A 19,041-nucleotide genomic window follows, 5' to 3' on the forward strand; every position below is an offset into this window, starting at 1 on the left:
TAATAATCTTAGAACTAGACTACTTAAACGTATACGTCTTTAGTGCGGGAGACCTATGTTCCCGGCAAGAGCTCATGTGGTTTGGATCCCACGTTAAACTGTAGGTCCATGTCTCATGTAGCCTCAATGCTGAACATAAGACTAAAGTCTAATCCGACCAACAAAGATTATGGAAATAAGACTGAACTTAAATTTTTCGTTAATTTTCATAAGTGTGATATTTTCAAGTTATTTTATCTCACAGGGTGTCTATCGATCAACGGTCATGAAAGTCAAGAAAAAGTCACGAAATTTAGCTTTTGGATCACGATTTTATTATTATTATTATTATTATTATTATTATTATTATCTGTACAAATATAAGTATAGACTGGAAAATTTTGTTTTATAAAACGTCAAAATTCACCACCAAAAATGTCTATGGTCGGCTTTAGACGCTACCAAATCGCAAGCAAAGCACGCTTCTACCGCATGCATGAAAATTCGGCCCAATTCACACCCAAATTTTCTCTTGAGAATGTTACTAAATTTTATGATTTGGAAAAGAAAAGGTAAAGAAAAAAAGTCACGAAATTTCAGTTTAGAATTTTAGTAGACACCCTGTTTCAGTATACATTTTAGTCATTTAACATGTCATTAAAGTTAATGTGATTAATATATTAAGTAGTAAATTTATAATCGGAATATCATTAGTCCATATGAGGATTACAATTTATTATTTTCTAAAATCGTGTTAAATTTTGCTTTCGATCGATGATAGAAGAGAAGGAAGTTCTGGGAGAAACTGAAAAGTATGAAGTAATTTTGCCGTCTTATGAGAGTATTATTATTTGGTTTATGAGGATAATGTCATTTGTGGTTACTAGTGATAAAACTACGATAAGGTACTGAAATTTTCAAGAATAATGTGAGAGATTTGAAATATTTGTCTATGGAATAAAGATTATAATAAAGATAATGGATGTATAGTGCTAATATAGAGTTGTGATGATATGAAGTGTGAACGTGAAATAACAGCAAGGATAGGAATGGCGAAAGAAGCCTTAACGAGGAAGAAAATTCTATTTTGTCGTGGGATCTTGAACAAAGAGTTGTGAAAAAGACTCATAAAGTGCTTCGTGAAATGAAATGAAATCTTTAAAAGTTTTACGTCCCAGGGTTATGTCGGGTAGACTAAAGGAGACGGTGATAATGAGAAATGAATGAGATGGTGAAATGAAGAAAGTGGGAGAACCCCGAGAAAACCCACGCATTAAAGGTGAACGCTCTAGCACTGAGCCACCGTGGCCCCTAAAGTGCTTCGTGTGGAGTATTGTTCTCTATGGATCAGAAACATGGACATTACACAAAAATGATGAAAAACGACTGGAAGCTTTCGAAATGTGGGTGTGGGAGAGAATTAGCTGTGTCGAGCGGAAAACGAACTAGAGAATGTTAGAAATGATGAGGGAGAAAATAACACTTTTAGATATTATTAAGAAGAGGAAGAGAAACTGGTTGGGACATTGCTTAAGAAGGAACTGTATCATGAAGGAAGTTTTGGAGGGTATGATGGCAGGAAAGAGAGGGAGGGGGCGAAGGAGACTACAATTAATGAACGATATCAAAACAAAGAAATCGTACGTGAGGACAAAGAGGTTAACGGGAGACTGTGGGGCATGGAAGCTTCTCAGTTGCAGCAAGTGACCTGCCAATAATGGCAGGAATGACAAGGTAGAGATTATTAATATTGTTTCCACTTTTTTTTTTTTTTTTTTTTTTTTTTTTTTTTTTTTTTTTTTAGTTTAACATCTCTTGATTATGCATTGAGGCTAAGGGAGACGATGATGATAAGATGGGTGGTAGTAGTGGAATCACGAAAAGCGAAGGAAATAAACGACCTCACGTACAAGAGGTGAGCGCTTACCAGTCCACCGCGGCTCATTATTGGTTCTTCTTGGAGCAAGCGATAAATAAATGTTGATTCTAACGATATGAAATAGTGTTTCTAACTCATTTGTCCTGGATCTAATGGACAGAATATTTCATATACAGGATGTCCAATATACAATGCAACCCGGAGTAGAACTTCTGAACCTGAAGTGATACACAAATAATGGTTATATCAAAATGAAGCCTTGTTCATGCATATATTTTTAAACTAGGAAGCAATGATTGAAGTACATTAGGAACCACCCAGTGTTGCCAGATGTAACCGAAGGTGTAAATCTTTTTTTTTTTTTATGCAAAACATGTTAATTGACTCATAACTCATACGTATGGAAGTTCTGTCGTTAATTTTCAGTTTGTTTAGTTGGAGTAGCTTGGGAACTATGGAGCAGAAAAAAGAATGTTTCATTTCCACCGATAGCTAATCGGATGAGGCCTCTGTAAGGGGGAACTAAGGAAATCGTAGTTTTCATAAATTAACATTCTGAATTGGCAACCTTGCTGATGTTTCAGTGCATCAAAAGGTGTATTAAGAATCTGTCTACATTATGCAGTTCCTGTAAACAATGAAAAAGAAACTTTGAAATTATCATGATAAAACTTTTACTTACATGCACCCGGCAACACTGCCATTCATTTCTGTGGGACTGCTTAAAGTAAGAGGTATACAAGAACAATTCTCAAACTATTCAAGACCTGGAGACGAACATTCGCAGTGTCATTGAGAACATTAACACTACTAATCTTCGTAAAGTTGCTGCCAACCTGGTGAAACGTGTAAACCAGGGTTTGAGTCAAAACAGGGGACACTTCAAGCATCTGCTGTATAGCTGGTAACTCATTTCTGATAGTAGCAGCGTTGCTGGGTGCATGTAAGTAAATGTTTTATCATGATAATTTAAAAGTTTCTTTTTCATTGTTATCAGGAATTGCATAATGGGGACAGATCTTTAACATACCTTCGATGCACTGAAACATCAGCAGGGCTGCCAATTCAGTGTTAATTTATGAAAACTACGATTTCCTTAGTTTCCCCTTACACAGGTCTCATCCCATTAGTTATCGATGGAAATGAAAAATTATTTTTTCTGCTCCATAGTTTCCAAGCTACTCCAACTAAACAAACTGAAAATTAACGACAGAACTTCCATATGTATGAGTTATGAATCAATTTACATATTTTGCAAAAAAATTGATTAGACCTTCGGTTATATCTGGCAACACTGTGTGATTCCTATTGTACTTCGGTCGTTGCTTCCTAGTTTAAAAATATATGCATGAACAAGGCTTCATTTTGGTATAACCATTATTTGTGTATCACTTCAGGTTCGAAAGCTCTACTATCCCAAACTCCGGGTTGCATTGTATATTGGACACCGTGTAGAAGAGGAATATGAAGTTGCATTTTGTAATGCGTTTGTTTCTCTATATTATATTGCTAGTTTTGTCTTATAACACTGGGTAATGTACAGAAGGTATGTGAAAGATACAGTAGGTTTATTTTAGAATGTATTTTTAACAATATTTTATTGTGCAATACGATACAAAATGTATATATTTGCCTTTAATGATATTTTCTTAATTTTTCTTCGCAGATGATTCGTATTATTGCTAACATGAGCATAAATCCTGAAGTGGGCTCAAATGTTGCCCGCAATGAGCAATTTCTGGATGTCCTACTAACTGTTCTATGTCGCAAATCGGTCCTGGAGAGTGAAGAATTGGTCCTTAGCACATTAAGCACTTTAAATAATCTCTCATTTTATCCTATCTCATATGGAGCCTTTGTGGAGCGGCAACTGGACATAGCTGAAGGTATGGTTCGAAATATAGTATTTGAGAAAGTTTCCCGTGCGTATTTTTATTTTTTAATAAAATAATAATAATAATAACAATGATAATAATAACAAAAGAGCTCTTTCGGGCTAAGCGGTTAGTGTACACGCCTGGTTCGATTCTCGATGGAAGTTCATGTGGTTCGGATCCCACGTTAAGCTGTAGATCCACGTCTCCACGTCTCATACAGCCTCGCTGAAGTAGGGACGGTAAATATCAAATCAAATTTAAATCCAAATAATAATAAAATGAACGAGTATACTTCATTGTAAGCGTAGAAATGACATTTAGAAACGTAGTAAGAAGATTTGTACTTGAGCTACATGAGCATATGCTGTATATGAATGTAAATGAAATTAAATCTTTGGTTTAACTTTTCATTATGACTTTAGAAGATGGGTGAGAAACATAATTGAAATATTCGGAAAAACTGTTGGAATGAGAATGTGGAAGGAAGAACCATGAGAAGATCCATGGACACGAAGTCTTCTGCCTCAAGCTGAAGTGTTTTGGGACCGAGCTGTGTAGAGATGAGCACTATACTATGAAGCCACTTTGCCGTCCACTTTATGAATTTGTTTTTGTTACACATAACACAAACACACACACACACGTATATATATACATATATATGTACACTATCCTTTGGCTAGCTGGGGGCTTTGCTCCCGACCCCCGCGTTTACTCGGCCTATGGCCTTGCACCTCTTAAACCCACAATTCTACCAAATGTCAGGTTTCTTTTCCTATTTCAACTATCTAAAAGATAAGATTGTGTATCCCAAGAAAACGTGGGGAAGATTTTTCAGTTCCCCACAATACCACTCTAAAGTTGTAAATTTTTATTTTTAGTGATTCACTTAGGTAACACTAACGAAAACGTACAAGCATACCGAATTTCAAGTTTTTATTACAATTCCAAGCAGAGTTGATATATTTAAAACAAAATGTTTAAAACGAGGGCTGTTGTTTTATTCAGTTTGTTTTAAACGTTTTTTTTTTTCGATGGTGGTTGGACATGTTTAAAATAACTAAAATATCAGATTGAAGAAGCTAATTTAATTTTCTAACAAATAACCCAACTTCCGTAGGATGTGTGCATGGAGCAAATTACAAGCAGATTTATATTCTTATTATAACAGCAATTACTGAACGAAATTCTGCACATCAATGTGCGTATAACTAAACCAACAGAAATTCAAGTGAAGTATTTGAATATTTCTTAATTTCCAAGAATAACAGAAGTTAAACACACTATACACTATTCTAACATCCAAATTCACAAATTCAAAACCTGAGTACTTTTTGGTCACTATCATTTCCATAATAATGAACAGTTCTCACATCATAAGCTTGAAGAAATACTCTGACAAATACAATACAACTCATAGTAGAGAGCAGTGACTAGCCTACAAGGAACAAATGACATATTTTAACTAAACCGTTTTCAAGATGCATCTCTATCTGCAACATGGATAGCTAACAATGATTAGTGTGTACGGCATAACAACACAATTAACTTTTAGACGCCCGCCAGGGATTTTAACAAAATGGTACTCTCACGTTCAGGACTGTGGTTACCCTCCTAATTATCACAGTCATGATTTATACACTGTTATAAAGCTTATAGACCACAGATTCCAACGAGGTACAACTCGTAAAATTCCCGTCGTATTCGTAGAAAAAGAAAAGACAAAAATAATTTTAAAATATGAAAATATTGACTTTGCGGGGCCCTGGCAACCCTTGCAGTCACCCTACGCTGACAAAATGATGCTAATGTGTAGGCCACATACTTGTGACAATAATATAAGAAATGGTAGCCATTGCTGCCATTGCGTAATGAATTCATTTTATGCAGGAAATATATATATATATATATATATATATATATATATAAAAGCGCAGAAAAACATTAATTGAATTAGACATTCTTTCCCCTCCCCCACCATAGTACCACGTTCATATGCAAATCATTTTTGCTGCACACATCATGTATACGAACAAGAATTATGCTTCTAGACCACCTTAGTGAAATATATCTTGTCTTATATGGAACAGTTCAGGAAATAAATGTAAATTAGTCAAATTTGACCCCCTCTTCGTCTGTAAACAACAAGGACACATACAGGTTACTATCATGCAGGATATGGGGTTACTTTATTGCTTCACATACCAATTTTTATGGATGTATCACAAAGGAGGGAGGAATAACCCCAAAATCTGATGAAAAACATTTGATGAAAAATTTAAAAAAAAAACGAACTTCATCCTCCCTCTCTCGGGCGTACATATGATATATAAAATGCATACTGGCGGAAAGCTTCATCCCTCAAAATACTTTGGTACCAAATCATCTTTCTAGCTTAATTAGGGACTGAGCTATTGATGTTTGCTGTAAAAATAAATGTAATTTACGTCAAAAGACTAAAACTCCAAACATTGGCTAACTTTGCCCCCTCCCTGCTCTCCCATATAAGCTAGAAGTACAAATACACGATATTACCATGTTATGGCCTACTTCATTGCTTCACGTACAAATTTTTATGAATCTATCCCCCACGAGAGGAAATGGCTCCCAAAAAACTGTTGAAAAAAACAACAAAAAACACAATATTTACCGTCTTCCTACCGCCATGTGGTACCCCCACGTACATAAAATGACCCCGGTGGAAAGCTGCATCTTTTAGGAATAAATTAGTACCAAAACCATCTTCCTGCCTTAATTAGGGACTGAGCCATTGCAGTTTAAAGCACTGACACAGCAGTTGCGTCAATGTGCGTTTAAAGATTAAGAATGCAGACGACCAGTAGAACGTAACACAAAGAAACTAAACTACATATTCCGTGAGCGGAGATCGGGAAAATCCCGATTTCTTTCTCCGGAATTGAACATTTAGACGGGTCGACATTAGGGAAGTTACCGAAATTTGATCTAGCGGTTGAATATAGATGGCAAGCAATAACTGCGCGTGTAAAAATGTAATATATATGCTATTTTAGATTGTTGTTTTAGACAAAATAAACCTTTTAAACGTTTTTGTTTGTTTAAAACAAAGTACTGTGCCAGTGCTGTGTCATCAGTCGTAGCTCAAAATACTTATTAAATGAGTGCAACCAAATGGGGATGAAACTGATGCACAACACGGTACTTAACTGTAAAATTATGGTTGAATTTAAATGAAATTCAAATGTTTTAATTTTGAAAAATGACTAGTTGTGGGAAAGGTAAGAGAAAGTGAAAGGTTTTATCTAAGATAAAGGAATAAGCACTAGCCTGGTAGATTCGACGAGACGCTGCTCTGGTCATCTGGAACGATGAATGTCTTTCTCTGGAGGAGCCTGGATAAACTGGAGTCAGTCAACATCTGGATCTCTATCCTGTTGATCTGCAAGGGGCGTCGAGTTCTCTCTTGCCAATGCGTCTTTAAGATGATGTTCTCCTACACCTTCATTCCACTAGTTTCAACTTAAGCTCGATGTATCTGCGGTGATAAACCAACAGAATGGTACTTTTGAATTATGGAACTGGTTGTTCTCCAATGGTGCGATCCGCTTCTCTCGTCGATCCTGCACCTATCCTGACCATGTGTCGAATATCCCTTGTCGATGTGTCCTCCGTGGTTTTGTCTGGCTGTAAAGTGATGACTGGTGTTCAATGAATGGGGAAGTATCAGGCTGTGCGTAAAGGTATGCGGAAAGGCAAGAAGGAAACTAGTCGTGTTTATTGACAATTTCGAAAGTGACAATAAACAAATACATGCTTATTCAAACTGTCTGGCAATGTACAACATTAATAAAAGTTTTGTTCCGTTGGATTTTAAAGAGTTCATGGTTCTGTAGAACATAAAATAATTGAATTTGGCGAATTAAGTAAAGAGTTTACACAATTATCACATGGTCACTTCACATCTAATATACAGCTACTTCATACTGTTACAGTTCACTTTTCCCGTAAACTATAGCAATATAGTTTTTATATGTTCGTATAGAGGTAAATACGTAAATATTTTACTAAGATTTTACATTGAGAATCTTACGGGTTATTTTCGGGAGGAAGTATTGTGGTCTGGTTATTCTTAATCTGCGCCAGCTGGTATAACACTACTTCCGTTGACAATGTTTACGATTTGGTATTACACATAGTCTTGTTTTACCGGTATTTAGGATTGCTTCTTAGGCTATAAATTTCATTTATTGCAAGTAAATTTCGGTTCAGAGGACAATTATGACGTTGATTGGACATGCAGAGCAGAAACACGTTATTAATATACATGTGAAAGAACCGAGTAAAGAATTGTATTGTTGGAGTACGCCTAGGTGCAATGTACGAGTAGTTAATTTCTATAGCATTTTTTCCTCTATAAAATTAACAAATTTAATTTCATTTAGATCAGGTAAAAACTTAAGAACTTTTTAATATGATTGTTGAGGTCAGGTGAGGGTTTTAATAGTGATAGCGATGGCTAAGAGTCAATGAATATTATTTATTTACATACCTACCTGATGTCGGAAACGGAAAGTTTGCTAATTCAAAATAAGTATAAAATTTATAATGGGTATACATAATAGTAATAAAATTAGGTTGCTAAAATTAAATTAGAAATTTAGGAAATTAAATAATACTACATTTAATAATAAAGCGAATATATGGAAGTATATAATAATAGTAATAGTTGTCCTAGAGGGCGCTATGATATCCGGTGCAGTGAAAATAAAGTAGAAGGTGAAGTAAGTTTCTTTATGTAGACAGTACCCAGAAATTGAAAAATATCGCCGCAAAAAGTGCTATTCGGCCAAAAAACCTTATAAAAATTAAAATCAGGACAACCTTCAGATCATTTGGACATACGGGTACTTGCCAGTTAAGTGTTAAAACATAAAACTTTAAGTATTAACTTCTCCGGGATTGGTAACCCGTAAGAGTAGCCATCTTGTCCGTAAATGTAAATTGGTATAGAAGTGAGTTTTGGTATTCAGACAAATCTTCATGGTGACGATGGATTTATGGGAGAACGCCAAATTTCCTACCATGAATAATTAAACTCGTTTCATCTGCACATAATCCTGGGTAGGCCTATGGGGGTGGATTAACTTTATCGCTGCTAGGTCTATAAAAATGCATAAGTATCCTCTGAACATAGTCATCCATTTTATTATTCGGAAACATGAAATACGTTATTGGATATCAGATTTAATTAACTCGGAAAATCTGTGAATCAAATTATGATGTCAGTTTATTCGATAATTGGATAGTGCTCAGAATGCTGTTAATTATAATAGGCTACTCGAATCTTGACCGGAATATCAACTATCTCATATGCTACCTAAAGTTCAGTGTAGGTAATAATAATAATAATTTCATACCTCGTTCACGGGGGAATACCTATAAGGGTGTAATTTTTTTTCTTGAGTACTTTAAATATGTCCACAATATTTAGGTTAAGTTAGATTAGGTTAGTTAGGTTAGAGCTTCTATTAGTTAGTAATATATATTTGATTTGAATGTGTTGTAATGTAATAATTGCATGTGGTAAAAGGTGACGACAATTTGAATGCAAATAGTGAAATATAAGAATATGTTTTAAATATGTGGACCACATGTCGAAAGAAAGAGATTTAATGAAAAAAAAAATGTGAGTTGATATTACCGTGAACGATTGCAGACTGTGATATGGATATAATTTATATGTTTATAATATATGAAATGCTTGAGTGGAATTGTACCTAGACTGACCAGAACTGTTAAATACTGTAGTTTTCAACTAACTACTTAAATAATTAGAAATATGTTTAACAGCGATAATTTATTGTGATATCTTATATACAGTGAAATACAGAAATAAACTATTCATAGATAGTCGGCATCAGAGAATAACAATAACTAGGATGTAATAAAATCGTTTGTTGTCAAAATTATAAGCTTCCTCTTGAAATTAATGACCATAATTTTGTATATTTTTTTTTTCTTTTCTTCTTGTCTTCTATTGATGTTTAAGTTTTCCTTTTTCTGTTAACAAAAAGAAATAAATGTTTTACTAATATTCAAAAATCCCCTTTCATTAATATATATATAAAAAAAAAATCTGAGTAAAATAGTAGTTCATGGGATGACTGGATACAGACCTAAGGATGTTTATTAGACTGCTTATCGGAATGCCATTACCACAAGTTCTTGGATGTACAGGTAAATAATTTGTTATTTTCTCTAAAATTGATAACCGTTGCGCATAACATTAACAGTAATAAATTTTAGCAAATTTGTTGGTGGATGAGAAAATTGTAACTATAGAGACTACTAAATCATTTAGGATTCATTAAAAAAAAAAAAAAAAGTTTTCTTCGGGAAGCAGTAATGTTATAAAGTGACATCTACAGCCAGGATTTACTTAGTTTTTTTAATGGCGTATAGTGCCTGCTAGAAAGTGGTTATAGCAGCCAGGATTTGTAACTATGGAGATAAGCCTAATCGTTTAATTTCTAAACAGACAGAATAATGAAATTCTATAAAGTGGCGAACCCCTTAGCCAGGATTACTGATAAGGTGGAATGGTCATTTCTTATAAGAAGCGATAAAGTTAAAGAAGTTTAATTTGTTGTATTAACCCTTCCATATGCTTGCCTGGGATTTGTGCAGACGAATATTTTATGAAATAATGATTATTAGTTTCAGTGTTAGTAATATGGAGACAAGAGTTCATAATTGTTGTAAACGTAAAGAAAGTGCAGACGAGGAAGAATCAATGGGTTGTGATAAATGTGAAACATTTTTTCATGTAACTTGTATTGGAATGTCAAAAGAAAACATTGAATTGATAAAACAAAATGATGGTCTTTGGTTGTGTGAAGCATGTGATAAAGAATTAAGACTAAGCGATAGTTCACATGAGATGGTCCTAATGGTAATTCCCGTGATGGTGTTAATATTAATATAATTAGTGATGAAAGATCCGAAACGCTCGTTGGGTCTAGCAATCCTGAAACCTCTATACGTGGGGTTGGAGGTGGTTATCGGAAACAGGTCCCGGAGATCGAGATTAGAGGAGGACCCCTCCTCGAAACTTTGAAAAATCTAATGAAATCCTTCCAAACTCAGATGATTAATGAAGTGAAATCAGTTAATTCACGGATTGATGGGGTGGCAGTAGAAATGAAATTAGTTAATTCACGGATTGATGGTGTGACAGTAGAAATGAAATCAGTTAATTCACGGATTGATGGTGTGACAGCTGAAGTGAAATCAGTAAAAGCGGAAGTAAATTCAAATATTGATTCAGTGAAAGTGTCTATTGTTAATTTAGATAAAAAGGTGTCAACCGAATTATTGGCAGTAAGATCGGAAATTCAAACAGTGAAAACTCAATTGATTGAAAGTTTTAATGAAATAAGTTCTAATATTGAGTCTGGGAAAATGGAAGTAAACTTGAATAGTGACTCTGTTCTAGATTGGAATGAAAATCTGGCCCAGGACTTGAATGTACGAAAGTAATCTAATGATAAATCTTTGTTAATGATAGAAAATGTAGAAAATAAGATAGGTCCTGTGATGTTTCTAGGTTAAGAGTAGAAGTAGTTTGTAGTAGAGAAATCTATAATATAAATGTAGGCCATATTAATAAACAGCTATTCTAAGGGAGTGAATAAGAAGCTTAATAAGGACACTGATAAATCAAATAAAAGAGATAGGAAATCCTTCTTTTACCCGAATAGACAGAAAAATCTAACTCATTACCGAGTAACCAAATCAAAGATTTTTGATTGGTTGGTAGGTCGGTGTTCAAGTCAGGGTAATCGATCTAGCGTCGACAAATGGTGTTGGAAATGGATAGAGGCACTCCGCTGAATTAGACAAGCGAGAGTTTCGCCTCCGGTAGTAGCTCCTTCCAGGATTCCAGAGGGAAAGTGGTAGTTTTGTTCGGGATTCGTTTGTGTTGCTGTTTGTGTTTGTAGTTGTAGAAATTTTATTTCACATTTTTTTTTTTTTTTTTTTTTAGATTGGTTAAGTTTTCTTTTCCATACTTACCGTATATCAACTATGAAATTAAGTCTCCGACGAATGACACTGGGTCCTTGTCCGTGTTGAATCCTCCATATTGATAATATTGTATTAGGTAGTTCAAATTATTCATTGACTGGAAGAAAAGTGGGGAGAGAAGTCCGCGAGAAAAAAAAAGAAAACCCACAACAAAAATATAATTTAGAAAAGGACATGAAGGCTTATCTACTACTGGGATCTTCTTTCTTTGTTAAATTCAATGCAATATTAGATAATAAAAATAAACAGTTAACGTTAGAATCTGATAAATTACAAACTATAGTCTTGGACATTTCATATCCGAAAATATTATTAGTACATTTGGAAGACGAATCTCAAAATCCGTTAGAAGAAGCAAATTTATTAGCTGTTGAGAAAGAAAATAATCTTTTAACTAAGGAAAATGATATATCATCGAAATTTAATAATTATGGGGAAATTTCTGAGGAAGAGTTGCAGAATTATATTATAGATCGTCATGATTTAGATGATAATACGCGCGACAAGCTATTGCAGTTATTGCTTAAATATAAATTCCTTTTCTGTGAATATCCAAAACCTATTCGTTGCGAACCCTATAAAATTGAACTAACAGATCAAGATCCGGTTGTTGGAAAATTATATCCAATACCGCAAGCAATGCAAGCAGAATTCGAGCGTGAAATACAGAAATGGATTAAGTTGGGAATTGCAAAGGAAAGTCCAAGTAACTACCATAACCCAATTCATTGCGTAAGGAAGTCATCGGGAGGCATTAGACCTGTAATTGACCTTCGTTTACTGAACACTAAAGTCATTACACCAAAAATCCAAGTGAAGCCTATCAATGAAATTCTTACGCGAATTGTGGGTTCAAAAATTTTTAGCAAGAAAAAAATTTGTTTTCTTCGGGTAGTAGTAATGTTATAAAGTGACATCTACAGCCAGGATTTACTTAGTTTTTTTAATGGCGTATAGTCCCTGCTAGAAAGTGGCTACAGCAGCTAGAATTTGTAACTATGGAGATGAGCGTAATCGTTTAATTTCTAAACAGATAGAATAATGAAATGCTATAACAGCCTCTCCTCTAAACTGGAAATACACGAAAATTTCCGTAGTACAATAAAAAATATCGAAGAAATCCCCCCCCCCCCCAAAAAAAAAAAAATGTAGAAGGTAAAGAGTTCTTTATATGAGATATTGTTTGTTTTGAATCAAGCTTCCATTGTAAACTGCTGAGTATGTATTTCAAAGACAGTTCGTGTAGTGCACTGGGTAACATTGAACATGTGTCGGGAGCTTCTCTGGAAAGATGGAACGTAAGAAAAAGAAATATAAACATTAGTACTTGCATAATATCATAGTGAGTGACATGTGTTTTAAGGTGTTAGTGTGGACTACCATTAGTGCCCAGGGATGGGACATGAAAGGTAGGGATAATAATAAATTCAATTATCACTAATACAGATGATCAGAAACTTAGATACGTATAATAATAAAAAAATCATAATCAAATAAATAAATATCTCATGAATGTGATATGATATAATCTAATATAGACTTATATATATATATATATATATATATATATAATGTGTGTGTGTTCCTCTAATGCAAAAAATAACTTCAATATCAAACGTGACTAATACGCAAGAAGAAAAAATGTTGTAATACTATCTAGCTAACCAAAGATAGTAAAGTTAGACTGCACAAGAAGGGTACTGATTCAGTTCCAGAGAAAAATGAGCTTTAGGTTATTTAGGCTTAAAGCATCCGTAGACTGGAAAATAATTCCAAAATATGGTTATAGCCCCATATACTGGCTGTAATCAAACTATATGAAATCAGCACGATAGAACTATTCACCACATATAACCTACAACTCTAACTAACATATAATTCTTCTTATTTTCATCTTCTTTCTTAAGTCTTGTCCTTTTCGGGCATCGAATCCTAGACATCGATCATGGCATCAAATCCTGGACATCTGAAGGGATAGAGCATGGTTCTTGCAGTCTTGACATCGATCTTCTTGCATCTTCTTTATGTATCCATTGAAATATCTATTCATATACATGACGTTAATTTTCTTCATTCTTCACATACATTTCAAAAGAATAAAAGTAAGAAACTTTTGTAGTCATACATTGTCCAATCAAATGAAATGGTACATTTCTTGAAGATATCAACGTGTTCCAAATTTGTTAACGAGGCTAGCTGATCGTAAATAACCTAGTGATTCGAAAATTTCTTGTTCAACTGTTTGAAATGCTTCAAGTTTCAAAGTATTCTACCGGTAGATTTGGGAGCACAATTCAAAACCAAGATAAACTAACTTCTAGGCGTAGACAGTGGCAAAAGAAAGTTCATCATCCATCTACAAGGTGTTCGTATCCACAATTCAGTCTTCAAGAAAAGTAATCCACATAGATGTTACGTGTGGACAGACGGACTAAAAGGTTCGTCATCAATGGGAAAATATATGGGGAGTAATCGCTGATAAATGTCCCAATTTTCTCTGTCATAAACACACAATACGATACGGTCTACGTCATCAAGGTGTTCCTCTAAAAATATTCTTGTTGTAGCCAAAGCAATTTTGGCAGCTTCTAACTTCGGAAATTTAAATGCTCCAGTCGAAATGTTAGGTAGTACAATTGTGGAAAGATCATTCTCCAACATCACTTTAAAACGATTTTTATACGTCTATCATAAAATCTTGTCTGAATTACGTGGTCCACATGTCATAATAGCTGGTAAACGTTACATAATTAGCTGGTAAACGATAACCATTGGCAATCTTCGCTTCTCCTGGCTTCAATGATGGTATGGTCAAACATTCTTCTAAAAATTCAGTTCCAGCTGCGTCTTGAATAACTTTATCTGCACCACCTAAAGGAGTTAAGGTTTCCCTCGTCGGATTTACTAAGGCATCTGCTTTTATATCCGCTATATTACCTTTATAAATACTAATCTTCTGATGGCAGTATTACAAGCAAATTTTGTTTTTTCTTCTGTGGAATTCTTCCCTGTAGTTGCCCACGTTGGTAGATTTTCGGCAATCCCAACATCTTTGATATGAAGAGAAGGGATGAAAACTTCTTGTTCTAAACATTGTTTCCTGGGGTTGAAAATTTCTTCGGTTGGTGGTCCTTGATGGTTTTCGCGTCTCGTCCCGTAGGGTCTTCCGTGCAGACGTTAATAGGCATCTCTTCGTCAGAGTCTTCAAGGTTGTCTTCCTCTTCCGGGTTTTTCTTCTCATAAAACGTCTTCAATCTCTGGACTGCTATGCTGTCTATCTTATAAGATCCTCGGGCGTCTTATACTTAACAAAACACGAATTTGGATTTTCCACTCGTTCAATTATGCCTGGACCAAATGAACTTTCCGCTGAATGCTTTGGCGTGACCTTTCTTCCTTGTAGTATCTAATATCCAAACTTTTTCTCCTTTAAAAGCAGGTTTTGTTTGTCTTTTCAAAAAAATTTGTCGCCGTTTTATGACGTTTATAAAGATTTTCTTGCGCTCTGTCCCTAATCTCTTGTAATTGCTGTAAACGAATGGCATTATCTTCGTATTGACACGGGGTATTTAAAATTGCCTGATGAAGTAACCTAGGTTTAAAGCCAAAAAGACATTCAAATGGTAAAATTTGAGAAGATAAATTCTTGGTGACGTTAAGCGAAAAGACTATGGGTTGCAATAAGTCAATCCATTCTCCTAAATCTTTATCACATAAAGCTGATTTCAATTGTTGTTCTATATTTCTAATAGCAATTTCACAAACACCATTACTATAATGCCCATGTACGTTTACAAAACGCATGTTAGCACCAATCATAACACATAATTCTTTAAATAGTCCACTAGTGAATGCACTGCCTTTGTCTAAGACAATTTCATAGAAAATTCCAAACTTTAAAATTACTTTATGATAAAAGAAATGATGCCAAAGTACTTGCTGTAACATCAGGAAGGGAATCTGCAATTATGTGTCTGGTACAACTGTCTACTACAACTACCAAATATTTATGATTCAACATATTATTGGAAGAATAATTCCCACCTACATCTATGTGGACGCGATAGAAGGGCGGAACTGAGGGATAAGTAAGCAATCTACCATACGGAGAACCAATTTTCGATTTTGATATCTGACAGGCACACTCACGACATTTCTGATATATATATTTCTTCATGTTCGGAAAATACACTGTTTTTACCAACATATCATAGGTTTTAGAATAACTAGAATGAGATGATCCCAATGCAGATACGTGACAGGCATTAAAAGCTTTATAACGTAAAGAAGTAAGAACTGCAACTAAAAACTTTGTACCTTGAGAAGTTTTCTGTTTTCTATACAAAATACCATCCTTAATAGTAAAATATAACGCTTGGCGATCTGTTTTAGGATTTCTATCTTCTTTCTGTTCCAACCAAGAAAAAATATGTTTAAAAAACGAATCTTTACGCTGTTCTGTTGCCAGATTTGGTTAATCTAAAATTGAAAACGAATTTACTATGTTCTGAGTAAACAACATTTTTTGATTTTTTTGATTCTTTTTCTCATTTTCCAAATCCCTAGGGGGTTAGAAAAACGTGAAATAGCATCTGCCTCTATGTTGCTGGAGCCACTGATATGTGAAATAGCAAAATTATACGATTCAATTTCACTCAATCATCTGGAAATTTTACTTACATTCTTTGTTTGCTTCAAATAGAGTAAACTGACATTCCATCTTCAAATAAAAATGACGTCCCAAGAGAAAATACCTAAATGAACGTAAAGAATACAGCAATGCTAGTAATTCAAGTTGATGTAATTTTCTGTCATTAGGAAACGTCGCACGACCACAATAACTAATGGGTACTAGATTTGTGTTGTCAGGTGAATTTTGAGGTGGTTTGATCAGCCCAGAAAGCGCAACTTTGCTGGCATCAAAATAGAGGTAAAGAGGATAATCAGGCTTATGTCATTAAACAAGGAGCTGAAATGATGGCTTGCTTGATATTATTGAATGCTGTCTCTTGAGGTTATTTCCAGCGAAAAGAGGCATCTTTTTTCAACAAGGAAAGTAACGCTTCTGCCAATTAACTGAAATTAGGTAAATATGAACGAACAAAAGAAGCCAAACCTAAAAAAAACTGGGACGTTAATAGTTGGAAATTGAGTTAATTATTCGTTTCGAAATAGACAAACCATCTTTACTAATAGTGTGACCTAGAACATCTAATGAGAAATATCCTAATTTTGTTTTTTTCTGGGGAAAGCTTTAAACCAATTTCTTTTATTCTTTGAAGCATCATGCGAGTTAAATGCACAATTTCATCAAAACTATCACTAGACCAAAAATAATCATCAACATAGGCAAATATTTTATCTTGTGGAAGGCCTTCTAAAGTGAGTTTCACTAATCTGTTCATACCACTAGAAGATGTCTTAATACCCTGAGGCAAAAGATTAAAATGGTATGATCCGACGCCAGGAATCGAAAAAGCTGTAATAGGTTTTGATTCTTCAGTGAGGGGAATATTAAAAATGCTACGAAAACATCGCTAGAACATAAATATTTGCGTCGTGCCAAATTAGGTCAAAATGTCTCGGATAAGAGGAACCGGAAAGGAGTCAGCAACCATTTTTTATTGATGTATCTCCCATCTTCTATAAATCGATATTGTCCATTCTTCTTTTTAACAAGCATTACCGGAGAAATATAAGGACTAATACTAGGTTCAGTGATCTTACTTTTCAATAAAATATCTACTTGTTTTTTAATCTCATCCCATAGATGATATGGGATGGCAAATTGCAAGCGATTGACTGGAATATTGTGTACTAATTCAATTTTATGCTTATATCCTTTAGCACAACCATAATCAAATTCATTCCAAGAAAAAGTAGAATAAAATTCCTCTACTACTCATATAATTGCTGTTGTTGATGAGGCAACAATTCAGGGTTAATATTTACGCGATATTTATCGTAACCTTCAGGAAAAGATTTTGTATCTACTGCATTGACTTGATGGACCTTATTGTTAGCGCAATTTTGTTTCTTGAAGTGGGTATCACTGATAACATATTCGGTAGAACCCAAAACAATATCTTTTTTCAAATAAAGTTTACTTTTAGTAAGGTTAATCACAGAAATTACTGGATGAATTTCGTCTACAACTGATTTACGCACAAAAATTTGTGGCTGCGTGTCTATTAATTCATTGGGAACAAGTAAATTGCGAGTACCTGCAAGATCATTTATTTTCTTCAACGTAACCTGAACACTTGAATTTGGAGGTAAAACAGAGCGAGCTACTAAAAATTGAGGTTTATATAATTTCGCTATATGGTTAGAAATTTCATCAAAAGATACGTATGGCGGCAATTCAACTCTTGGAGGAATACCAAATTTAACAAAACTGAAAGAATTCATATTGTGACCTACTATTGCAAGATGATTTTTCAAGAAATCTTGGCCAATTATACTATTATACGGAAAATCTTTATACACTCGAAAAGGATGCGTAAAATACTGTCCTCCTAATTTAAATTTCACTAAAGCGATTTGATCACTTTCTTGAGAATTTCCAGTGACGCCACGAATAAAAGTCGTTCCTTTGAGTATTTTATGCTTATTACTTAGATTATTGCCAGAAATTATGCTGATAGTGCTGCCTGAATCCAATAGAAATAAATGCGGCTTATTATCAATATATACTTTAACATGAGGCAAATAAGCTTCCTATTGAATAGGGACATAATATCGCTTACTATTTCTAATATTATTACACATATTACTGTCTGCTTTATTCCTATTCGACTTAACATTCTGATTTACATTGACTGTATTATCAGAAACAAGAGGCTGCGTATGAGAGAAGGCGAAGGTAGTATTCCTCGATTAATTAACAGTCTTCGACTTCCTAAACGCTCATAAGAAATATTTGCAAGGGATGGATTTCTATGCTCCAAACGCGAACGCTCATAAGATTGTATACACACAGATTTTCCTTTGTGTGCGTGAAAAACTTTTGGTAGCGCAGTTCGTTGCACAAGATCTTCAAGTTAAACTTTGATATCCTTTAACTGAGTGATCAAGCAATTTTTTTCTGCATAAGGCTGACTTAGATTCATTTACGTTCTGTTTATTAGATTCTAAAATATTTTCTTTTTGCTGTATAGCATTATTACCAACAGGATGTATATTATGTTCGTCTGTTACTGCCAAGGACTTCGATCGCTGACTACGCATGCTGACAATAAA

The 19,041-nt window shown here is 34.4% G+C and overlaps 1 protein-coding gene across 8 annotated transcripts in view; it reads left to right on the top strand.

Annotated features, from left to right (window-relative positions):
* Positions 1–19,041, top strand: part of LOC145686495 (armadillo repeat-containing protein 2) — a 166,148-nt gene that overhangs the window by 137,178 nt on the left and 9,929 nt on the right. For all 8 annotated transcript variants that reach the window (XM_081759870.1, XM_081759872.1, XM_081759873.1 and 5 more), the window contains one exon: positions 3,525–3,744. In XM_081759870.1, coding sequence (XP_081615996.1) covers positions 3,525–3,744 — 220 coding nt within the window. The remainder of the gene's footprint in view (positions 1–3,524; positions 3,745–19,041) is intronic.

The sequence above is a fragment of the Thermobia domestica genome, chromosome 5, assembly GCF_964235325.1.
Source record: "Thermobia domestica chromosome 5, izTheDome1.hap1.1, whole genome shotgun sequence".
Lineage (NCBI taxonomy): Eukaryota > Metazoa > Arthropoda > Insecta > Zygentoma > Lepismatidae > Thermobia > Thermobia domestica.